Source organism: Plectropomus leopardus, chromosome 7, assembly GCF_008729295.1.
Source record: "Plectropomus leopardus isolate mb chromosome 7, YSFRI_Pleo_2.0, whole genome shotgun sequence".
Taxonomy (NCBI): domain Eukaryota; kingdom Metazoa; phylum Chordata; class Actinopteri; order Perciformes; family Serranidae; genus Plectropomus; species Plectropomus leopardus.
The window spans coordinates 28,063,910-28,090,151 of NC_056469.1; the positions used below are offsets into that span (position 1 = coordinate 28,063,910).

The 26,242-nt window shown below is 41.1% G+C and overlaps 1 protein-coding gene across 1 annotated transcript; it reads right to left on the reverse strand.

Annotated features, from left to right (window-relative positions):
- Positions 1 to 820: 820 nt before the first annotated feature.
- LOC121945440 (inversin-like) lies at positions 821 to 26,214 on the reverse strand. Its single transcript, XM_042489598.1, is given in 16 exon segments — positions 821 to 1,082; positions 1,786 to 1,995; positions 2,072 to 2,178; positions 3,049 to 3,156; positions 3,669 to 3,790; positions 4,954 to 5,109; positions 6,620 to 6,791; positions 6,924 to 7,033; positions 8,070 to 8,250; positions 8,392 to 8,535; positions 8,538 to 8,561; positions 9,956 to 10,129; positions 13,003 to 13,169; positions 15,201 to 15,300; positions 24,345 to 24,451; positions 26,132 to 26,214. Coding segments are annotated over 15 exon segments (2,040 nt in total). The 5' UTR covers positions 24,348 to 24,451; positions 26,132 to 26,214.
- Between the last annotated feature and the right edge of the window lie 28 nt (positions 26,215 to 26,242).

Genomic DNA, 26,242 nt, shown 5'->3' on the forward strand with positions numbered 1-26,242 from the left:
TTATTATTATATCCTATTAGACATTTGTGTGAGACTTTGTCAGAATTTACACATGAATTCTTGAGTTATGGCCGAAAACATGTTTTTTGACATTTGACCAACTAATTTTAATTAGTTCATATTATTATTATATCCTATTAGACATTTGTGTGAGACTTTGTCAGAATTTACACATGAATTCTTGAGTTATGGCCGAAAACATGTTTTTTGACATTTGACCAACTAATTTTAATTAGTTCATCCTTGACCTGAGGTGGACCTTTGTGCCAAAATTTAGGGACTGAGATATTGCTTTTACAAGAATGAGATGGAGGCAAGGTAATAGACAAATTGATATTTGACCTTCAAAATCTAATCAGTTCAGTGTTAAATCCAAGTGGATGTTTGTGCCAAATTTGAATACATTTCCATGAGGCCTTCTTGCAACATCGCATTTAAGAGAATGAAACGGATACAAGATCACAGGGACCTTGATCTTTGACCACCAAAATCTAATCATTTCATTGTTTTCGTTGTTGTTTCACAGTGGCTTTGATTTTTGGCCACCAAGTTCATTGTTGAGTCTGAGTGGTTGTTTGCGCCAAAATCTGAAGAAATTTCCCTAAGATGTTCTTGAGATATTGCTGTCACTGGAATGAGACGAATGTAAAGTCACCTTGAACTTGACCTTTGTCCTTCTAATTGGTTCTTCCTTGAGACTTCTTAAACGTTTGCGCCAAATTTAAAGTAATTCCCATAAGCTGTTTTCAAACCTCTCGGTCAAACTTTTATTTTAGCCTCTAATACTAACAAACATCCTAACTGGGAAGCTACTATCAATTCAAACTGCACGTTCCATCAGAGCAACTTTAAGAATTTCTGCTTGTGTACCTTTGAGTCTCTCCTCTTTGCTCTTTGTGCGTTCAGCTTTGGATAATTTCTTTGTTTCCACGCCTGAGTCATTTATAGTTAGGTCTTCTATAATGTTCACCAGGGAGAGCTTTTCCTGCTCTGTTCTCACTGAAGGGAGCCTCCGTTTCTCTGCAGTGACCACAGAGACTCTCTGCACTGCCTCTCTCCTCCGCTGTTCCTCTTCTCGTTTCCTGAACAAAGAACGGCAGTTAGATCTAGATTTTTACATGCAAATAGCTGTTTGCTGCTTTATTAATGCTCTGAATGTGAGAACCTTGAACAATGAATAGACAAAAAAAAAGTGCAGCATTCAAATATTTTTTTAGAATTCAAATGTCAGCATTATGAATAAAGCTTCGAGGCTGCACACTACTCGGTACTACTTTAGTCTCAGCTTCATTATTAATCAGGAATAAAATATGTTAAGAAGGCAAGATTTAGTACTTTATATATATTTTTAAAAAATCTCATAAAATACTTTTATCTCAGCAAAACTTCCTGTTTGAAATAACAAAAAAAGCTGACGTCAATGTAGCCCCAAACGCATCGTGTGAGACAGAATAAAGGTGAGACTGGTGTGCAAATGACAAAAGGAGAACAAGCCAGAGCAGAGAGACAGGGGGAAGACGTATGTGTGTGCAGGGATGACAGAGAGAAAGATAGATATGGAGAGAGTGTGACTGTTCCTATATGGGCGAGACGAAGACAGAGACAGATAGTGGAGACAGAAACAGGAGCGAGTGATGAACACAAACGGCATTGTGTGACAAAAAGGACGTTATACAACAATTATGACCATCATGAAGTGATAGAAATGAAGGCCTCCTGTAGATGTGTGGCTCTGTGAGCACACAAATATAGAAGTGCGTATATATGTGTGTGCTCATCTCTTACTTGGCTGCATCCTTGCGCAGCTGTTCGTGCCTCATAAGGAGCTGCTTTCTCTCCCTGAAGGCCTTGCGGACGGTGTAGCCCTTGTAGACAGCCTGAATGGAGGCGGCGGCGATATCCTGGATGGCTGCTATAGACAGAGCGCCATGCTCCAGCATGAACTGAGTCACCTCGCTGTGCCCCCCCAGCAGGGCGTAGTCCAGAGGGGTGTACCTGCATGACACAAACACCTGTCATTCATATATCAGCTCTTTTCACCTTCCGGTTCCTCCCTCTAGGCAGTCCTCACCTCTCCTCAGTGTGCTCCATGTGATTGGGAAAGGCGTTGTAGCCCAGCAGCAATTTTACAGCATCCAGGTAGCCGTTGTTGCATGACCAGTGGAGTGCAGTCCGCCCCTGTGCACCCGTACAAAGAGCACCCATTCAAACTACAGATGTGTCCAAAAGTTCAGCATATCATGGACAGATTTGTCAGCCTATAGAGCCTGATTGTGAACCTGGAAATGTTGAGTATCCCAAAGTTTTATGTTAAAAAATGTATAGCAGGGTCCCCAACATTAAGAAACAGCTGGATGCCATCTTGCATATGTTGGGCAATTTGCAAAATCTGCATAATGTGCACACATTTGCATAATACATAGACAGTACTTTAGCAGGTGCTTGGCCAATTTGGACATTATCTGGGTGGTTTTGGGGTTATTGAGGATGCTGAATCCATTTGTAATATTTTTAAAATTCAAAATGGATTTTTTAAAACTGGAAGTCTGCATATTTTAACTGCAGTTGGGCTGATTTTGATTAATTTTAATTTGATTTAGATGTTTTAGAGGACACTGTAAAGGCTGGATTAGACTAACTCTTTCTATTTCGTGTTTTTGAAATAAGTGAAATAACTTTAAATCAGTTATAAACTGTACAATATTTATAAACACATGAACAGAATATTGCAGGAAGTCTACATTTGAATTCACAGACCATCACTATTGGTCCACTGATGCACAATTGGTAAATGTTAAGAAGAAAGGCAGGTACCGTGGCAAAGGAAGTATAATAAAGTAATTTTCAACAAGTGGGACACACCAGTCCTGAAACAGTTGTTCTTTTCAACACATTATGCAAATTGCCCAACAGATGCAAGTTAGCATCCTGCAGTTTCTTAATGTTGGGGACCTATACTGTACATATAAACATAAAACTTTGGAGTACTCAACATTTCCAGGTTGACTTTGCTAGCAAGTAGACTGAGATGTGTTTTTGGATTTTCACCTCCTTGTCCTGAATGTTTGGATCGGCGTTGTTCTCCATGAGAACAGCCATGCAGGTGATGTAGCCGCCATAAGCAGCACACTGCAGAGGAGTCCGTCCTGCCTGATCCTGCTCAGGAGAAGCCAAACGTTACACAGTCAGCTGCTGAGAACTTACACAAACTGTTCATAAAGCAGTGCAGAAGAAGATTTAATTTCCAGATTTATCCTCTGATTAATACTCATCATGCCACTTCAGACGTCTAACTGATTTTTGTCGTAATTAAAGGGAGGCAAATCTGCAATCCTTGTTTTGTGGACAGAAAGCCCTCCAGTGTGCGATATTGCCGTCATTTGTGGGAGTATACAGATGGAAAAGTGCAACAGATGGATGCTGACTAAATTGATTCGAGATGAACTCTCTGGTTTGTTACAACAGACTGCTGTTATATCATGTTTGCTTTTGCAAAACTGGAGATCTTCTTGTGCAATAAACGATGATGTGGATTGAAAGCTAGAGTTGCACAGCCCAGTAAACAAACTTCCCTATTTAAGATGTAAATGTTATTAATGAGTATCAAACAGGGATTCAAAAATCATTAGGTATTTTCTTTTGTATGTTTTCAGTGTGTGCATTCATACCTGCACATTCGGACTAATCCCATTCTCCATCAATATCTGGCAGACCTCGGCATTTCCTCCCAGAGCTGCCCAGTGCAGAGCGGTGTGACCATCCACGTCTACCAGGTCCACACGTGCAGAACCTTAATATTGGAAGTTTAGGATTGCAGAGAGTGTGCACAACAGTAAACATTTCTGTTAATGTGCCACTTTAGCCAACTTGGCTGATTTTGACTGTTGTCCATTTAGTTGTGATGACACTCTTAAAGCTGCTGTTGATACATTTTAGGAAAGTAAGTTTCTGTCATATTTGCTGAAATTGTCACAACATCCACACAGTACTACATGAGGCAGATAATCTGTGAAAAAATCATGTCAATTTTATTGCCTCTAATACATGGATGTATAATAGAAAGTGTGAATACAGCCATAGGGTTGTGGCCCAGTTCATTCCTATGAAAGCTGCTTATCGACGCATAAGGCAAAAAAAAGCTCTTTTCCCGGGTATAAAATACCTGGATTTACTGGACCAAAAGGCAGGCACAGTAGAGACTTACAGCCTTGGGGTCTACCCAGGAGGAGCTGGAGAGCGTTGCTTGGGAGATGGACGTCTGGAGTGCTTTGCTCAGCCTGCTGCCCTGGCGGCCTGGCCTCGGATAAGCTGACGACGATGGATGGATGGATGGACAACCTGTGTTGCTGTTTACTGCTGCATGATCAATACGCTTTGTTTTTTCACTTTGTGTTTTTGAATGACGATTACAGACGACTGCCGTCTGCTGGCATTGAGAGTAACTTCCTCACACGCAGGACATGCATGCTGGTTGGCCATCAGTTGTAGTCTTTGAATTGTGTTCCTGAGCATTTTTGGCCAGGACAGGTGATGTAAAGTGACGCAGCAGTCAGCCTTCGTTGTTGTTTGCTCTTTGATATTGGTTTAATGTGTTCTGGGACTTTAGAAACACCACAGATGGTCTGGTCTCATGCGTTAATGCCATTGGAGGCACTTCGACGGGACAGAGGAATACGATATTTTTCTCATGAATTATTTTTTTTGATGTACTACTGTGTTGATATAGTCACAGTTTCAGTAAATATGACAAAAAGTTATTTTAATTGAACTTACCACAACAGCTTGAAAGACATATAGTGTGCAAAAATGAGATCATCTTTGACATCATGGACTTCAGTACTGATTTTATGACTCTGGAGCAGTATAGTAGAGATGAATACTCACAACAGTGGTACAGAACATGAAACTGTGTACTTAATAGGATGCTTGCATTTGTGTACCAGTTACACCAACCTTTGATGAGTGTGAGTATGACATCTCTGTGTCCCATCTCACAAGCCCGAAACAGCGGCGTGTGTTTCATCACATCCAGAGAGTCGACCATCGCTCCCCTCTCCAACAGCAGCTTCACTGTGCTCACATGGCCTGACAGCGAGGCCGCATGGAGAGCTGTGTGAACACCCACACATGCACAGACACATAAATAAAAAAAGATACTGGATCTAACTGGACAGTAAACACCCCCAGGACAACTGCTCCTTCCTTGTCTGCCTCTTTGTTCATTCTTCCCGTCTGCTGCAGCTCCTCTCGGGGCTGTGGCTAAAGCCTGGTCAATGACGGGTTAAACAGACACATTTAATGAGGAGTGATGCACTTAAGCGTCCTGGTGGCTCCCCCTCCCTCCAGTCCCCAGACAGACCAGACTAGAGTCAAGTACATGGAAGTGATCTGGGCACCGGTCACCTCCACTGCCCTTCACACCATCTCATTAGCATGACTCAACCATTGCATGTTATGCATGCATAAACAATGACTGCCTGGCTGAGCAGAGGAGCTATCACCATGGAGATTATACATCCAAACAACCCTGGGGTCACAGCATGGCAGTAAGTCATGTGTGCATGTCTGTGTGTGTCTGTGTGTGTGTGTGTGTGTGTGTGTGTGTGTGTGTGTGTGTGTGTTTCAGAGGACAGTGCTGGCAGTGGGTGGGAGTCTATTCAATGGGCTCACACAAATTTTGCTGACAGTATCACTTCCCTCTCCTCCTCAGTCTCGCGGTCTCTACCTTGGGGGGAATCCCATGTGACATCATCAGCCCTGGCCTAAAACAAGCAGCAGGCCAGACTGTGAAACTAGAACTACCACCTCGTGGTCGCATGCCTCCGTGCACCTGTCAAGTGACACTTACAGTTTGAACCATGTCTGTGAAAATGTGGATGCTTCCCAACACCTTAATGCAGTACAGACGATCTCTACAACCAGCACAGTTTCAGGGTGGACCAGAAAAGTGGTTTTGCAAAACATTACAATGTCACTGTGAAGTTGACCTTTCACCTTTTTTAGATGAAATATTATCCTATTATCATTATATCTTATTAGACATTGTAAAATTTTGCCATAATTAGCATTTGAATTCTTGAGTTATAGCCAAAAACATGTTTTGTGATGTCAAAGTGACCTTGACCTTTGACTTTAAACAATCAAATTCTAATCAGTTAATTCTTAAGTTCAATTGGACATTTGTGACAAATTTGAAGAAACTCCCTCCAAGTGCTCTTGAGATATTGCATCACCAGAATTAGACAAATCCACGGTCACACTGACCTTGACCTTTGATCACTAAAATCGAATCACTTCTAATCAGTGCTGAGTCCAAGTGCACGTTTGTGCCAAATTTGAAAGATAATTTCCAAGTGCACGTTTGTGCCAAATTAGAAGGAATTCCTATGATGATATAATGAGATAATGTGATCATGAGAATGGGATGAACGAACAAACAAAAAAATAATGCTTCCGGCCACGCCTTTCGCCGGTGTGGAGGCACAAAAACAAACGCAAGATAAACGTGTGTGTGTGTACGTGTTTGTGTACAATATAATGGCCATGGCGTTTATGTTGGGTAGAGTGGGTGAAAGTGGTTAAGAGAAGCATCAATTCCTCTCGTTCCTCAGATGCTCACCGGTGCCTCCGTACTTGTCGGCCATGTTGATGTCAATGTGAGGAGTGAGGGCCAGCATGGTGCGGATGACATCATCACTGCCCTTTCCGGCGGCCCACATAAATGCTGTCCTCCCCTCCAGATCAGGTTCATCCTTCACAGAGGGGTGGGACAGAAACACACCCACTGTCTCCTACAGGCAGAAAGACATTAGGACAGTGAACAAACAGGATGGGACAACTGTATCTCATCATCAACAACTATTTTGCATAAGGGTGCATGACGCTGACTCAGCGGGTTTCCCAACTTTGTGTGTAACACTCACAGCGTTGTTGCTCTGAGCACCGTAGTGCAGCGGCGTTGCTCCCTGGCTGTCAGAGGGAATAGTGCCTGATGTGTTTCTCTCCAACAGCAGGTGGACGATTCTGGCATGACCTGAAAAACACATGTTTACACTAGTGGGAGGTGTTGGTGACAAACAATGACAAAAAAAAACCTGAGACAACTGCTCTATTCAGCTATGCTCTCTTACAAAGGCACCTTATATATTTTTTTCAGTTTACTTTACAAAGCTGTTAACAGAAAAGCAAAAATAATACCACCTCAAGTCAACATAAGTTAACTGTCACCGTTTACACGATAACCAAGCACTGTGTTACTCTTTGTGAGGTGCTAAAAAACAGGTTTAGAGAGGTAGAGTTTTTTTAAACTATATTTATACTGCAATAATGTACATTATTCACACAATAATGTACATACAGTAAGAGTTGTGGTAAAAAGAAGACAAAGAGGTAAATGTCACACTGTGTTACATTAAGATTACATAGACAGCATACAGATACATATAGTATATATACATATATAGTATAGTATACATATAGTATACATACATATATACAAACCTAGTATTTACAGCATATACACATATACATATATGAACATACAGTATATACATACATATATACACATAGTGTATACAGTATATATACATATTCATATATGAACATATAGTATATACAGTATATACATACATGTAGTTACATAAAAAAAGGTTACATACACTTACAACACTCAACTATAAGATGTTATAAAATAATTCAATATGCTCACATCTTTATTCTATAATAAATAGATTTATCGGAAAATAATAATCAGCTGAATAAAAAAAAAGTCAGTCGCAGCTCTACAGTTCATCTGATAGCTGTTGGGATATTTCCGTCTCGACCAAGTGATGGACCAACAGACAGACAAACATTACCCTCCCTTGAGACACGCTGCAGGCGTGGCTACAAGTATGCGGGTAATGACTGGTCCATTTTGGCTTAACTCAGCTGACCAGCGTAAAAATTTGTCTAATTAGAATTGTGTTTTGGGGAAATTGGTCATGATTTCCACATGACATCCTTTGTGTCAGTGTGTCACTGTCACTCGGCTTGATGTGGGGTCACATCCAGGCCGTGCGTTCACTCACCGAGCAGAGCGGCCCAGTGCAGCGGCGTCCTGAAGAGGTTATCATAAGCTGTCACATTACAGCCCTCGTAAGACGTCAGCACCTCTACTACTGCCTCGTTACCGTCGGCGACAGCAAAGTGCAGTGGTGTCCGCCCCTCGTAGTCCTGCCAGTTTAACAGGGACTCAGTCGGAGCCGCTTCCTTTAACAGAAACACAAGACAACCACAGAAGAGAAACAGACATGCAGGCTGACAGGTGGTGATGATGAAGGATGATGATTCACTTGAGTGTGTGTGTGTGTGTGTGTGTGTGTGTGTGTGTGTGTGCAACATAGTGTGTACCAGTATACAGCGGACAGTTTGTGTGGCGCTGGGCTCCTGACTGTGCGCTGCCCAGTGCAAAGGGATCTTGCCCTCGCTGTCTGGGATGCCAATGTTGGAGTCGTGCTTGATCAGGAGGCGGACGTGCTCAGGTCGGTTATAAAAAACGCTGACCAGTGGAGGGCAGTTTGCTGGACACACAGAAAGTGAAAAAAAGATGAAAAGGAAGAGCCAAAAATGATGACTGGAGTTTTAAACAGAGGGGACTGTTGTAAAATCAGGTTTAATGTCTCCATTTACGTTTTACTTTACTTTGATATTAAATATGAGGACAATGTGCTGCACAAAGCTCATATTGAAGATCAAGCAGGGAGCTGAGATTGTAACCCAGATAAGGTTGCCATGACGGCTTCTGAGCTATTCTGAGATTTGCCGAAAACCACTGTCATCTGACACGATGATGCATATTGGATTATTACAAAACTAACTACTGATGTCAGATGCACATCAGCTCCGACAGACAAAGGAGACAGTGTTTGTGGGCATTTCTGGGTTTATGAGTGTATGACGTCAAATTCCTGCTTCTAACACACAATCTTCAGTCAGTCGGTCAGTTATCTCTGTGCAGATTATTGGTGAGACGCCTAGACCTTCTGACTGAGGAAAATCAGGAAGACAAACACTGAGTTCCAAAACTTCGTTCACCTCCCCTCGGCACTTTCACATCTTAAGGGGGCAAATACCAATCGTGTCAAAAACTGAACTTGGTAAAATCGAGTCTTAGAGGGCTGAGGGAGTGAGTGAAAAACAATGGTCAACTCTAGAGGTGTATATAACCCAAAATGCATTGCAGTTATGCATTTGTTGCAGGAAAATCCTTTCAAAAAATTCCGGTTTCACCACAGAAGAAGGAAAAAATGAATAAATTGCTAAATTTAAAAGAAATATATAATCACTATCTGCCGCTTTTCAGTTTAACTTTTTCATATATTTTTTATAGGTCTGTTCAGGTAGCTTTACATGTAGAAAATGTCATTGCTTGATATTTTAGTGAGACATGTATTTAATTGCAGTTAATATTTAAGTATTTTGTCCTGTTCTGATTGTTTTACTTCTGTATTCCCAATATTATCTGTAAAACATGGAAAAAATTATGTTTTGCAAGATATCATGAGCCCATAAAAATAATAGCTTTGATAATCATGACATAGATCCCATTCAGAAATGTTTAAACTGGAAACTGATGCAGCTTATTACCAAATGACTGCCGATTTACTGCATTTATCCGCAGAGAGCTCAAAAAAAGGAGTCGGCAGGTATTTGCTTTATATTTGTATATTTGTATGTCTTCCTGATTGTTTATAAAAAGCAGTACAGCGTTAATCCTGCAACTGGCTGTCGATCTGTAATAGTCGGGCTGAAAGTCAACGGGGACAGGTATATTTCGTTTCAATCCCCCACCCGCTTTCTTTCCACTCTCCAAGTAGCCTCCATGCGACGTCATAATTGAAGGAGGGCTCGTGGAACTACTAGTGAAACATGGCGAAACAACCTCCTGACAACTTTTTTGTGTGTTATTTAGTACCTTGTTCTTGTCTTGTGTGTCAACCTCTCCAGGTCCGATGTGTTTGAGCAGCAGGGCGAGGGCTTTCGGGGAGGGGTGTCGGGTGGCCAGGTGTAGCGGGGTCATCTCCTCTAAATCTTTCTGTAGCCAGTTAGCACGCCGGGACAGCAGCAGCTTCAGGAAGCGCCCATTACCCTGCGACACACAAGCAAAATTTGCTCAGAAAACACCAATTCACCTTAATACAGGGTTTCTACCAAGTGGCAACATTTGAGGCTGAAAAATGAAGACAATGCCAATGTGATAAAAGCTGCAGTTCATTGAATGGCCACTTGAGGCTGGCTGCAAACAGAGTTAGTCCCATTAGAGTGCTCCAGGGATGACGTTTTCCCTCGGTTGATTCAGACGTTGACATTGCGCTGGTCCCCTTGTAAAAAGCCTATGGAATTTTTCCATTGAATTTTGGATTATTGTAGAAAAAAGCTCTGTGGTAAACAAACAATTATGATACTTGCACATTTATGTTCAGCAAGAAAATCTTCATAAATGAAAACCACTCTCAGGATCTTTGAAGCTTTAATACAATCACCAGAATTAAAAAACTATTGTTAGGCTAAAACGAAGCACACTACAGTCGTGTTGTTACCCCTATGAGACTGTAAAGTCGTGTTCGGCGTGATGACGTTCTGTAGTTTTATTTAGCCATGTGTGTTAGCAACTGTATTTTTTGAGACGCATAAAAAGTTTGTGAGTGGGTCTGCTGTATTTTTTGTTTGTTGCAGAGCAAAACGTAAAAGTCTCTTCAGTTTGTGTTGATCACGGACGTTATCTCAGGCTTCGATACAAAAAAACATTAAAAAAAAAAACATTGACTTTGAGACGAGGGAAATGGAGGTGCTGAAATGCTAACTGTTTTGTGGGTTTTAGGACACATTACTGGGCTTCTCTACAGTCTCCCATGTTAAAATGCTCGACTTTACAACAGAAATAAATTTGTTTACAGCTTGGTACAAAAAGCAGTTTTGGTCTCTAGTGTCAGTCTTGATGCTTTTTCCTTTAACATGCCTTACCAGAGCCGCGACCTTCATTTTGGTGCAGAGCCCACATCCAGCTTTGTAGGGTCAGCCTCTCAGTGGAGCCATGTGTTATATTTGCTGTTTGAAAGTCATACAATGTTGAGCACGCACTTTCCAGCATGGGCGGATTATCAGAAAATAGGCCTTTGGGCACAGATGTGCAAAGGGCCCCACCACCTCTCCTACATAGGACCAAGACACACAGACTTTGTGGTGGTCAGTACATGTTAATTTGAGTGACATTTTGCAGGGGAAGGCCAAGGGGTGCTGGAGCCTGTGTCGTTATTTTGTGAACTCCTATGGTAGTTTTGTGTCTCTTTGAGGTCATCTCGTTTTCATTGAGGTCATTTTTGTCTATTTAAGGTAGATTTGCGTCTTTTTTGGATGTTTTGTGTCACTTTTTGGTTTTTCTTATCTTTTTGTGGGTTTTTTGAGTCAGTGACACTTTGGGCCTCAGGCCTGTGCTCAGTAGTAGACCGGTTCAGTAATCCATCCATACTTTCAGGCATTTGCGGATAAGTCTTTCATGTAACCTTAGACATGTTTTGGGATTTTTTAAAACATATTTTCAAAACTTTTCATAAAACATTATATAGATTTCAAATCATTTCCAGGTGGAAAACAGTTTTTATAATTTCTCATTTTTGCAGGATTTTAATGACTGTGGGAACCCTGTCAATATTAGTCATGAACCAGCAGATATCTCTCTCTCTTTCTCTCTCCCTCACACACATACACACACACACACACACACACACACACACACACACACAACACACACACAACACACACACACACACCCCCAGGCTTTTAGCTGTGTCTGGTTCAATCTTCAGGTCATCCATCTTTGTTCGCTCCTCCTGCCTCTCAGTTCAGCGTCTGTGATGAGCTGTTAAACAGTAAACTCTGCCTGTCGTCCCTTCTACATCCTCATCATCATCATCATCCTCAGTTTCGGTCTCTCACCACCGAGCCTTCCGGTCATGTATTGCGCAACAACTGTCAGCGGACGGCAAGGTGTGTGTGTGTGTCCACACGGCATGACCATGTCCACATGTCAGTGTGTTTTGTATATTTGCCATCCTGCAACCACAATGCCACAATCTGACGGATCTATCTTGTGTGTGAGTATGCATCTAGACTGTGAGAGTGTGAGTGTGTGTGTGTGTGTGTGTGTGTGTGTGTGTTGCCGTGTTGCCGTCCTCCCTATTCTCAGTCCAATTAGATCGGTAATCCCTGGCCTCTCTTCCTGTCTCAGCCATTTATTGATCAGATGTCAAAGAGACAGGGCTTCCCATCACTAGCATCCCCAATACACACACACACACACACACACACACTTTCTTTCTCCAGCTATGTGACAGAGCCCAATAACCTATTACCTCCCCTCTCTCTTCAGTGATATGATGATCCTGTATCAGTACACTCCCATAAAAGACGCCACCAATAAATAAATGAGTTGTAAAGCGATATAATTAGCACCACATCCCACTGTTCCCCTTCTCCATCCCTCGAGAGAGAACCGAACACCCCGTCTCATTTATTATCTTGTCTCTTCTGACTGTTTCTCAGTCTAGACTGCAGGGATAAGAACATTATGCAGCTCTTCTTTCAGAATTTTACCGTCCAAAATGCTGTGAAACAAGATTTTTCTTCATGCAGAATAATTCTTTATTTCTAAGAATGTGTGTAAGTGAAACTCCTGGCTATAATGCCAATGTGGTGGGACTATAAATCAGTTGACACCCCCCTCCACTCCCCCCCATAAGCCCTAAAGCTATAACTACAGCCACTAGGGGGCACTGGCTTCCCACTGCAGCTTATGGACTGTCAAAGCTTTTTTTGCCATTAAACCTCTATGAGATCACATTTTGTCTTCATATTCATTCCAAATTTATAAACACCACATTCACGTCGTCAACTTTATGCCATAAAAAAGAGCTTAAATATGTGCAGCATTTGTGCGTATGTCTATGTGTATATTTGTGGCACCTTCTGTGCGGCAAGGTGCAGAGCGGTCCGCTGGCTATGGTCCGTCTTGTTGACCGATGCGCCGGCCTTCAACAGAATCTCTGCGCAATCCAGGCGGTCGGCCAGCACACAGTACATCAAAGGGGTCCGGCCAAACTGGTCCTCACGGTCCCGCAGTGACGGCTCTGCTGCACACGCACACACACACACACACATACACACACAGCACAGTCAGAGAGTGAGCGTTAATAGAGATCAAGATCTGGGTCAATAAGTGTTGAAGTACAATTATGTGGCTTGTGTTGGAATTTGTCTTAAAACTGTTTTTTAAAAGGCCTCTGTGTACTTAAAATGCAGTCTTTTACTGCTTTTGTTTAATAGGAGTTCCTCTTCCACTTTTCTAAATTAGTCAATTTATTTGGGGGCAGCTGGAAGTCGTCATAAGGAAATACTATAACACTGATAACCTGGGGAACACATTGCATCCTTGCAAAGAGAATTTATGTTGATCATTTGATGCTCTCTATATCAGGGCTCCACAATATATAAATATAAATAATAGTTTTATATATGGTCATTGTTACTGTTACTTATTGTTGGTCATGTTCACACAAAACATTACAATAATGCACTCAGGCATTTTTTTCAGTTTGTAAAAAGTTTAAAACATAACTACGATTCTTTTTCCCCCCTCTTTTTTCCATGGAAAAAGGCAAGCATATTAATTTATGATTAATTGGAGAACTATCAAATCATCTGTTCACAAATAACTCCTAATTGGGTTAGTGTCCCTAAACAACCTCAGTCTTCGAGTCTGGCTTTGAAGAAAGTGAAGCTAAGTTTCACTCTCAGTTTAGTTTTAAAAGCAAGGTTTTAGAGAAATTGCATGTGTTTGGGAAGAACTGAGCCTAACACTGAAATAAATAAGACTCAGGTTATACTGCAGGGGACTGTGAGAGTTTGTGAACGGATGTTTCGATATAGGTTTGCTGTTGTTAGACAAAGCGTCTTCTTTTAAATGTCCCCAGGGTGTCCACAGATCTTGGTAAAACTATTTTAACTTCATATGCACCCTGGGCATGGAATAAGCTTAAATATGTTGTTACCTTAGAAGAACTCCCTTCCTTGAGCTTTTTAAAAAGTCTTTTAAAAATTCCTTGAAGGAAACATGTTGCTGCTTTATATAGTCCTTGACTCCAGGTGGAATGTGTATGGATGTTGCTGGTATGGCTGGTATACCCCTCTGCCTTCACTACTTTTGTATTTTACTTTTTGTGTTTGTAACTGATTATGCTGATCGTGCTGCCTTCTCAACCAAAATTCTCAGGAAAAATAGATCTTTTATCTCAATGGTATTTTCCTGGCTAAATAAAGGATAAATAAAAATAAAATTAATAAATAAACATGGTTGCTAATCAATCATAATATAAGTTTTCTGTGGAGGCATGCAGGTAAAACAACAAGTTCAAGGTACAACAGCATGACTTTCTGATTTACAAATGGTCATTTTGTGAGTGAAGTATTCCTTTAACCATTTGAAACATGGATCATGGATCAACATTAAATAATAAATAATTATTAGAATTTTATATCTAAAATTATGTTTCAAGTTATTTTTATTTAAAAAAATTCTCATTATTATTATTATATTTTAGCAGATTTTTAAGGTAATTTACTGTTTTTTTCTCTTTTTGTGCTAACTTTCTTGTAACCTTGTTTATTAAAGAAATCAATCCAATTTGTTTTAAGTAGTTAATGACAATAGCTCGTGGCCTTACTTAATTTTTTCTTTTTTTTTTGCAGACATTTCTATTCTTAACCTGAGCAGGACTCAATTTTCGTTATATTCAAGATTAAAAATCAAAATGGCTGAATGTCCACATAATGTCATTTCTTTCGCAGAAGGGTGGACCATCCTTTTTTAGCAGGAGGACCTCGGTTCCAGCTTCCATGCTGACGAGCACCTGCTCTGCAGTCGTCTCTCTGAGCAAAACCCAAATCTCCCACCAGCTGCTGCAGCTGTCCCTGCACTCTCACCTTTTTATAAACAGGGCGAATGCAAAGAGATGCTCCTTATAGAAAAAAACTCCACATTGCTACACATTAATGTGAGCTAAACCCTGTGTGTTTGTTTTGATGGCTCTGTGTGCTCTACCTGTGATGTGCAGTTGATGTGGTAAAAGATAAACCTGTAATATGTTTAGAGGCTGGTTGTCTACCTGTGATGAGTTTGAGGAGGGCGCTCCGGTCTCCGTTGACAGCTGCAGCATGAACCTGTGAGCCCAGAGACGCAGGTCCCGGGCTGGACGTTGCTGAGGCCTGAAACAGAAACATATGGAAGGTCACAATTCAACCTGCAGAAACATAAACTCAGCTGTTAAACACGGTGACACTAAGCTGAGTCTAGACTGCTTCTTTACCATTCATTTACCCCCAAACACGCCCAACTGTCACTCTAAGTCATTCATGAATGATGCTGGAGTAAGCCACATTTAAATGGCTTCTACTACTGAAATAGGTTAAGCTGGAAATGTCAAAATCACTCCCAGTCTGCGAAAACAACAAGAATTGAAAGAAAAAATTACTGAAAGGAGCAGTATGTAAGATTTAGGGGATATTGTTGCGTTCAGCAGGGGGGATTGCAGATTTCAACCAGCTGAAACACCCCAATTATAATTTCACACATTCATTTATTTGTGGCAACGTGCCACAATCAAAACATCTCCCACCCGAACTGATTTTATTTTTTTTTGGAGCTGGACCGTTCATCAGTAGAATTGTTGGAATATATATTTCGTTCGGTTATTGACTGCACCACACTGTCAGAGTGCAGAACGCACTGTGGGCACAGACGGAGCAGCAGAACGTCAGGTGCCATTAAATTCAAACGCTGATTACAACTGGGTCTAGCTGCTCCATCGATCTGATTGGCTCCGACCAGATCGACAGATCAATTATCCATCCCGCAACTCAAGCTCGTCAAACTGCTGCAGATGGATAAAAGAACTCATGATGATTTCTGCCTGTGCTGTGTTTACAGACCCACAAAAACATCCGGATTGAGCTGAATTATCCGCAAAGGTCTCTTCCTCTCCAAAACATACAAATCAGGTGATTTAAACTGGCAAAAATGCTGAATAGCAGTTTCACAATAAAAATGTGTTTTTCAGATGCTGCTCATCATGAAGCGGCTTCTTACTCCAGTGGCTGTTGTGAAAATGCATTCGATCCTATCAACATGTTGGAATCTGTGGACGAGGACCTGCTGCATACACCTCATTCTAAGGTATGGAAAACACAATGACTCTTATTTTCAGGTGATTTTCCAGACACCATTCAAAATTCATTTTTATTTAAGTGTTAAGGCTTTTTTGCCCATTCAAGTTAAGACAAATGTCATTCCACAACGATCTTCCAGTCTTGCATGTGCAAAACTATGTGGAAAAGAAAAGGGAAAAAAAGATTAAAAAAAAAAAACAACATCCAAAATTAACTGTTCAAACAAGAAACTATCAAACATTTAGAGATAATCTTGATAAAGAAGCCTCTTTTTTCTCCTAGACTTTCTCCAGATAACTGGATAATTTCTATAGACAGATGTCATTGTCTTTATGAATCTTCCATATATACAAAATCCATATCTATTTTTATCTTTCTGCTACACTAAAAAGGACAGTAGAAAACAAAATGGAACTGTTTTTATATATCCTGTATACACTGGTTGGACAGAAATGTCTTCTTCTAGATTACACATATCGTCCAGTTTCATCAATCAAAGGTGAAATATCAGATCTCAGCTGAGCACATCTTTGCTTTGTAGAACATTATATACAACATTTACAACCATTTTCACTTCATATCATTGTAAAAGTACGCCGTTTTGGTTTGGTTTGGAGTGATACAGGACTAAAAATAAATGCATTATCTTTAAACATCAATCATATCCCAGGTAGATACCAGAGACCTGAAGCTGTTAGCTGGTCAGCCACACAATAAAACAGATACTTTCCAATATTTGCTTACAGAAGGGAGTGTGTGTGTGTGTGTGTGTGTCTGCTCATGCTGTGGGGGCTAAATCTCTTCCTGGCCCCACTTAACCAGAGCCCAGTGAAAGCTGGGTAATCTGCAGACAGGAAGCAGCTGGGGAGGGGGAGACCCTGTGTGAGTGTGTAAGAGGGGGGTCTCTCTTCATGTCTTATTCATGTCTCATTAATACTGCAGCATGCCTTGCTGTGTGTGTGTGTGTGTGTGTGTGTGTGTGTGTGTCTGTGTCTGTGTCTGTGTGTGTTTAGAGATGTGGGACAAGCCCTGCGGGGCACAACACAGAAATCAATTATTGCCCCTAAACACATAAACGCTGGAGGCACAAACTCATGCCACAATCTGAGATTTCTCCAAAACGTTTCATTATTCGTCACTAGATTGATTCATGCTACCAGTTTTATACAACTGATAGGAAATATTGATAAGGTATAGGCGGGCTCATTACTGCGATCACAGTCCTGAAAACTTTGAAAACAGAACAATATGCAGGGAGGAGGGAATACACCGGTGTCCTCCATCCTTCCTTCTCATCCCCCTCTCCCTCCGCCCGCCATCACCTCATAAAGTGCGCTCCTGTAGACACTGCGTGCAGCATGGCAATTACCCATCATGCTCGCTGCTTTCTCACGCTCTGCCAAGTTGTGGCAGTGACTTTAAACAGGTTAGTTAGTACATTTACTGCAAAGAAAGCGTAAAGAAAGATGGTAGGTGCGGCACATAAAGGTGTGTGTGTTTGTGTGTATGTGTGTTTGGCACATGATATCCCACGTCATGGGAAGTTATTTTCCGTGAGAGAGAGTTTTTACAGGGGCTTTGCCGAAACCAACCACAAACATCTCTAAACATCTCTAATTTACAGTGATTACTCAGTCAGCAATGTGTGTGCATGCGACACACACACACGCAGTCTGAAAATACTAATATCTAACACATGCAGAAATAGAAGAGATGACTTGGCCGCACTGTTATGAAGAGTGACATCATGATGTTAACATCCTCTAAATATGGATGGATTACTGAACCAGCCTACAGGACACAGGCCCAGGGACCCAAAGCGTCCAGCCCCACCAGCCCTCACTTGTAAAATGTCACTCAAAATAATATTTAACTATCAAGGAGAGACTCAAATGACCTCTAAGAGATACAAAGAAACGTAAAAGAGACACAAAATCTGTGACATATTGCAAAGCTACACAAAAGGGTTACAAAGAGACACGAAACAAGCACAACTACCTCAAAGAGACACCAAGTTGCCCAAAAATGCCCAAAAAAGCACAAAACTATCTGAGACACAAAACTACATCAAAGAGACGCAAAACTATAAATGACGCATATGTTCACAACAAAATGAGGCAGAAACAAAAGGAGACACAAAATGATTACAAAGTGTCACAAAACTACCAAAAAACAAACAAACACAAAATGACCTCATAGAGATACAAAAGTAGTAAGTACAAAAAACAAAACAACCACAAGAAGACAAAACTATGTCAAAGAAGACACAAAATTATCTCAAAGAGACACACTGACTCACTGACACAGTGCAACCAAAAAAGACACAAAACTTCATCAAAGAGACACAAAATTACCCCTATAAGATACAAAATTACCTCAAAGTGACAAAATGACTACAAAAACACACAAAAATGCCACAAGAAGATAGAAAAATATGTCAGAGAGACACAAAATTACCCCTAAGAGACACAAAACAGCCACAAGACACAAAATGACTGCAAAGTGACACAAAACCAATAAAAAAAAGACACCTGAGAGTGATACAAAATTATGTCAAGAGATATAAAATTAGCAGAGAGAGACAAAACAATAAAAAAGACACAACACAACCACAAGGAGACACAAAATGACCTGAAAGAAAAGAAAAAGAAAAAACAATGCATATATTTACTACAAAATGCCACAAAACCACAATAACATGATACAAAAAGGGCGCAAGAGGCACAAAACCACAACAAGAAGATAAAATCTATAAAAAGATGCATTTAACGACTACAAAGAGGTGCAAAAACCACAACAAAGTCTGCGTGTCCTGAGAGGTGATGGGGCCTTTCTCATATCTGTGCTCAGGGGCCCGCTGCTTTATAATCCACCGGTGCCTCTGAAACAGACGACTGACATTAACTGCTTCTTGATGAGATCTCATTCCAAACTTTCCCTTTACTTTTGTCGAATTATTTTTCTGCGTTTTTTTGGAGTCAATACAAAAGCCCCCAGTTGCCACAATAAAAATATGAATTGATTGATGAATAATCTGAGACGCAGGGAAAAAATAATAATTTGGCCAAACAGTGACACAAGGGACACAAGTCGATATCTGAATCTATGTGAGGGACATTCATATTGCCAAGAGCGGGCAATTAGAGTTTCATGAGGACCTGAGTGTTTTGGAAACACCTACAGTGCATCCAAATTTGGCTAAAAAGGCTCTTGCGATGCCGTGTCTGAACTCAAACAAAGGAGGGTGTAAAAACAACACCGGGTCCCGTTGAGAGGTTTGGAGTGGTCTCATTTAGCCATTCATACGTGTTCCTCAGGGAGCACTCCGCTTGTTAATACGAAGACAATAACTCAGAGTAAGCTATTGATCACGGGCGGAGGTCCAGACCTTGTGATTGTGCATCTGTATAAGTATCGATTCATGCTGATGCTGACATTATTTAGTCTTTATTCATATTCGGCTTCATATAACCGCCGCCAGTTTGACAAAGAATCCAGAAACTCCCGCCAAACCTTTCAGCAACACTACAGGAGAGCCGTAACACACACCGCTGCCTCCTCACACACACCGGACTGCAACCAACACTTCAATTGATGCTATTGAGACAGACAGGCAAAGAAACCGGGGAGTCAAAGTGTGTGTGTGTGTGTGTGTGTGTGCGTGTGTGTGCTTGTGTACAGTGTCTATTTGTTTCTTTAACTGTCTGTCACTATGAAGGTGTCTGCTTTTGATAGAGGACATAGCTGAGGCATGCTGGGTAAGCAGTGGGGAACAGAGCCTGAGCCTGTGGCCTTTATTTCAATTCTAGACAAACAAACACACACACACACACACACACACGCACAAACCTACACACACTTTATATATACTCATATCTTTATAAAGTTTATATAGTTATAATAAAGTGTTTTTAGGCTTTCAGCCAACATGGGGCTATTACCGGTGCCTTTACCACCTACATGTCTCTGTGTGCGTTTGGGTGTGTGTCTCAGTTAGGAGATAGAGGCTGCAGGGATCAATCCCCGGCTTTTGACTGACAGCTAAAGAGGTGGGAGGAAGGATAATATCAGCCCACAGGGATGCCCAATCTGCGCAGCCCTATTTCTGGGGGACTTCATGGATCCCAAAGGACCAATGAGCTGGCTCCCTCAGCTGGGGGCTGGGCCCTGGGGCACAGCGGGGCCAATCAGCGGGGGGCGAGAAGGCTGAGTGACACATAGATCGGCTAATTTACATCATTACCGCAATGCATCCTGACAAATGAGCCCCCGGGGTGTGGGCCAATCACCTGGGAGAGTAATGCAATTAGGCGGGACCACAGCTGTCAATCTCACAGCCACGGGGGTCAGGTAGAGACGCCTGTGGCTAAAACACCCCTGCCTGTGGTTCACACCCAAACCGTATATACATGCACACATATATATGCATATAGAGAGGGGGACAAATGCAGATATGATGTGTAGGATGTGTGTGTGTGTGTGTGTGTGTGTGTGTGTGTGTGCGACTGCTTGAGGGACACAGAATAACTACACAGTGACACAAATCTACCTCAAGGAGACACAAAATTACCAAAAAAGACAACACAAACACAACATCAACTCAACAGGACACAGAACTAACTCAAAGAGACAAAAAAACTACCAGAAAGAGACACAAAATTACCTCAAAGAAGTACAAAATTACCTCAGTAAGACACTTTTTAAGTTAAATTTCCACATCATTACATTTGTTATCCTGTTTAGGTTTATCTTTACACTCCTTGTAATTGCACTATTACGCACATGGGCTTGTATATATTAGCTAAAAATTGTTTAATTAGGGCTTGTACATACGTAAATCTATAATTTTCTGTTTTTATTTGTTTTTATTTTTTTATATTTAATGTTTAATTCCTGTACATTAAGAGCAAAGTTAACTGGAGAAAGAAAAACAAAAACAAAATGACCTCATTAAGACACAAAATGACCTCAGAGACACTAAATTACCTTCTTAAGACACTAAATTACCTTCTTAAGACACAAAATTACCTTAAAGAGATATTAAATTACCAAAAAATGAACAAAACTACCTGAAAAAGACACAAAATTACCAAAAAGGCAAAAATCTATCTCAAAGAGGCAGAAAAATTACCAAAAAAGTCAAGCAAAAGTACTCCCAAAGAGACATAAAATGACCTTGATAGGACAAATAACTACCTAAAAAAAGACACAAAAGTACCTCAATAAGACACAAAAATATCTGAGACAAAAAAATGACCTTAATAAGACACAACATTACCAAAAAAAAGACTCAAAACAACCTCAAATAGATGCACCTAGGTATTAGTTGTTGAATGTGTGTGTGTTGAGTCATGGTTGGTTCTCTATCTGTCTCCTGAGGGTGGAGGAAGTCAGAAACGGAGGTTGTGTGTGTGTGTGTGTGTGTGTGTGTGTGTGTGTGTGTGTGTGTGTGTGTGTGTGTGTGTGTGTGATTGCCCAAGGGACTCAGAGATTGACTTGTGTCCTCTGCGGACTTACACCTGAGCGCAAGTGTGTGCATATCCGCATACGTCTGGGTGTGTGTGTTTACATTTGCCCATGTGTTTTTGGCCCACTGGGGCAGCGTGTTGTTTACGCTCAGAGTCAGAGCTCTGTGTGAGAACTATGACAACAAAAGGGGGAAGAGGGCGGAACCGTGGGGGAGCTAAAACTGGTGCAGAATAGTCCTGCGTTTGACTGGCATGTAAGCGAGCGCTGCTGGTAATGAGGCTTATCTTAGTCTCATTAGGTGTAGTGATATCATACCGGAGCACTCCGCTGAGTCGATAGGGTTCTGCCCAGCATGTTGTTAATGTTTGTGGTGTGTGTGTGTGTGTGTGTGTGTGCGCGCGCGCGTGTGCGTGTGTGTGTGTGGGCTGGTCGATGCTACTGTGACTGGCAGACTGTCAGGCAGAGCTGCAGATTAATCAGAGGCACTAATAACACTCAGGCTTTGTCTCAAAACACCTTTGCTCATGTTTCAAATGAGAGGAAGAGATCATCCAGAAACACCCAAAAAAACATCTGCAACGGTCAGCTGATATAGTCACAATGTGTGTGTGTGTGTGTGTGTGTGTGTGTGTGTGTGTGTGTGTGTGTGTGTGGTTTAGATGTTCCTTGAGACACTCTGAGAGTTAAGGGAGCTGTGTGTTTTGTGTCATCCCATTATGTCACTAATGAGCCACGCTCGGGGGGGGGGTTGCAAGGCGGACAGAAAGAGACAGACGAAGAAAAGGAGTGAGAAGAGGTGTGGAGAGAACGAGGAGGGAGACCAGCTTGGGGACTTTCTCCTCTACCCTCTATATCCTTTTCCCAACACCTCTGAGTCTAATTGAACTAAAACTGTGATCTAATTAAATGTCCAATTAAAGCGCAGAGAGCAATGTGCCCACCGGCGAATCAGAGTACAGGGACATAATCAGCTGGAAAAACAAACAGAAAAATCAATGGAGGCAATGCGAAATGGAAAAAGATGGAGAAAACAGAAAAGGGAGGAGAGGGCAAAATAGGTAAGAGGATGGACAGATTAAATCAGAGTGCAGGGAGAGTGATGGGGGTGTGTTTGCTGCACGGAGTCTGATAAGATTGTGCATTACATCCTTACACAAAATAAACATCCGATGGTTACAGAGCAAAATACCTACTCATATGTAGCTTAATCTGTCTCACAGCTGAAGACAAAACACAGACGTTAAAGATTAAGCTTCACATTTTCTTGTGACATGTAACAACAGGCCAGATTTGAAATGATCTCTGAAAGAAAGATTTATGACGCTGTGCCTCAATGTGCCAATCTACAAAGGAAAAAAACGGCTATTATTAATCATTAATTACTAGTGTAAGTGTAAGTTGGTGGTAAAGGATTCTCAAACGTAAAGATTACTTTGTTTTTCTTTCATTTTAAATTTGATGTTTTGATCATCCTCAAACTTTAGGGCCCGTTTTAATATTACACATACTCTGCGCCAAAAAAAAAATTAAAAATCAAGCTTTAAACTGGATGTGTTTTAGCGACACATAGAGAGATCACATCCATAAATCATACCCATCATCAAACACTGACAGAAACTTCTAGTGTTTTTTTGGGGGCTGCTGTTTACTTTCACTTTAGTAGAACTTCATGTCTTTTCTGCAAGTACAATATCTACTTGTAGAGGTGACATGTCACGCAGGGCTTTTTGTTTGTTTGTTTTTAACTTGTGGTGTAAAAGTTTAAATAAAAGTGAGTGCACCCGAAAAAATGTGAACTCATGTAACCATATAGTATAATGATAGTATAATGCAACTAACGTAGTATAAACTACAAGTGATTTCATACCTCAGCAGATATTGTGCAATATATTAATACTAGAAGAAGATGTTATTGATACTGTGGTGCTTATCAATTTGTACAGCATTTGCAACATTAAAAATCAGTATTGTCAAAAATATGGATTTATTGATACATACTGATTGTGAATACTGAAACATTTTCAATACACATTTTCTGCAGGATCAATACACCGAGACAGTCATTCAGCTGTTCTCTGCTTTAAAAGTTGTCATTGTTGTGTTTTGATCTTGTTATACTAATCTTTTAATGAAAACTTTTAACTTGTATGCCATCAATGTCATTGAATATCGATACTGTTAAAAGTACTGCACCAAAGTTAGAAATTCCAGTAGCGTGACAACGCTATAAGAAAGACAATCTGCTGCTCTGTCTCTCCATCACTGATATTCAGACAGGAGGAGACAGAGATCTTCCTCTGACTCCATCTGTGAGTTGCTCACACACTGTGAGCCCCCTATGGACAGCTTTAGCCATCAAATATTAATGCTGGGATTCAATTCAACATTCCACCTTAATCTCCTTAACAATTAGGCTGCTCCTGCACACACAATTAGGTTTGTTCCACTTTAGTCTCAGTGCTCTGCACTCTAGAGAGAGAATTACAAACTGGTAGTGCGGGAAAGACATTAACGTAACCAACAGGTACAACCAGTAACTACAGAAAACAAAACTCTTCTGGGATTTATAAACCTAAATAAAATCTGGATAGCTGCTCTCTGTGTTGGATTCTTACCATAGCTACGTTTAGGGGGGACTCTTCAGCAGATGTTTCTCAGTTCAGAGCATCCTTCGTGGGTGTGGATGCACGTCCAGGTCCCCTACCTGCCCTGATCCCGGCTCCTGCAGGGGCAGAGAAAGAGGATCACTCACCTACTGAGACCAGCCCACCTGTTCACACAAATAACTGCCAGCATAACACTGCTACTGTACTGATGACAGGCAGAGGGAGGACACCTCAGAGAGACTTATTATTTGGGTTAACCAGCCATTGAGTCTCATCTGATTAAGTGAAATTAATTTTTGTTTAAGTGTGTTTGTTTAGGAGTCGTGGAGTCTGCAGTTACACACAGTGCGGGGGGAAAGTGTGACTGATTACCCAGGACCCCTGTGGAAGGGGGCACTCAAAAGCCTAGTATTAAAATGTTTGGTTTTGTTTGCATTTTTTTTTATTTCTAAATAATAACTGCTGTAAATAACTTCAAAATTGCTGAAAAAATTGATTAAAAGACTCAACTTTTTATGAAAAAGGGAGCTATATATGGCACCCCTCATCCCTTAAAGGTGCAAAATGGTTTAGTCCAACCCTGCACTGAGATTTGTCTCTAAATTACTTGAGTGAGTGGATGCTGCTCATATATTTCTCCCCAAAAGGAAATGTGGGGTTCCAAAAAAGAAAAAACATAAAGACTATGTAAAAAAGTATCAAAAGGTAAGTAAAAAAGAGGTGAGCCGTTTTTACACTGCCTGTTCACGGCACGAATGTCATGCTTTTATGCCGCTTTGTATTAGAAAGGGATGACAGCTGAGAACAGACCTAGTAACAGTGCCAAAACAAGGTCTGTGTCAGAAAACCATGACCATGGGCAGCACAGGTGTGACATATGGACAGTATATTTATGTGTGCAGCCCACCATGGGAATTTAAAAAGCATTTCTTGGCAGGTATCGTTCAACTTGGGAGGAGGAACAGCAGCTGTAAATGTCCTCAAACTGGGAAAACAATGAGATTCAGGAGCTCCTTACCCTCCAAGCAGAGGAGGAGATCAGCTGCCTTTTAACAGAGAGGGTAAATGGTTGTTATGACCCTGTTATTGTTTAGAAAGCGCTGCTGACACGTATGTTATATGTCACACTAGAGGCCGACGCTGTTGTGTTACGTGTCCCGCCCATAACGCCTCTTTTGATTGGGGGATGCTGGGAAACAGTGTATAATCACACCCTGGAGGGGACTGATGTCGCTGTAGCTCAGTTCTTTGTAAAAATGTAGGAACGGTATAAAGTTTGATCTCTGTGTAAAAGCAGCTTATGATGCAAGGAAAAGATGCAAGTGAGGGAAACACATGGATGCACTTTGAGAGACTTAGGATGCATCTATGGATCAAGAGAGGGAGGGCAGGGAGCCCACAGAGGCTGCTTATGCATAAGACCCAGCTTTTGAAGCTACGCCCCTGGCTACAAATACAATTTTGCTGGATTTAGGGGAAATGTAAGATAGTTTGCAGAGCTGTGCATCAGAGTATCTAAAGGTTTTCTGAGTAAGTTACGTTAGTTAACTGCAACAAAGTAAGTTTTTGCTCAACTTAAAACGCATTGCTAGATGGTGAAAAACAGGTCGAACAAAGTATTACAGAAAATGAGGCATAATGATGCAACTCCCCCCTGCTCAGGAGAAATCAGTTATTCATAAAGAAGAAGAAGAGAGAACAAATGTGTGACAGTGGACTAACTGAGTTTAACGTTAATGTTATTATATTTAGACAATGTGCCCCGTCCACTCCTCCTTCGTCGGTGTTATATTTACCGTTTGATTTCTTTTCCTCTCAGATGAAAATCCTAGAAAGTTTTCTTCTAAGTAGTCCCGTTGAATCGCCACCGTCTGGGTGACAAAACACTACAACTCCCGTTAAAGTAA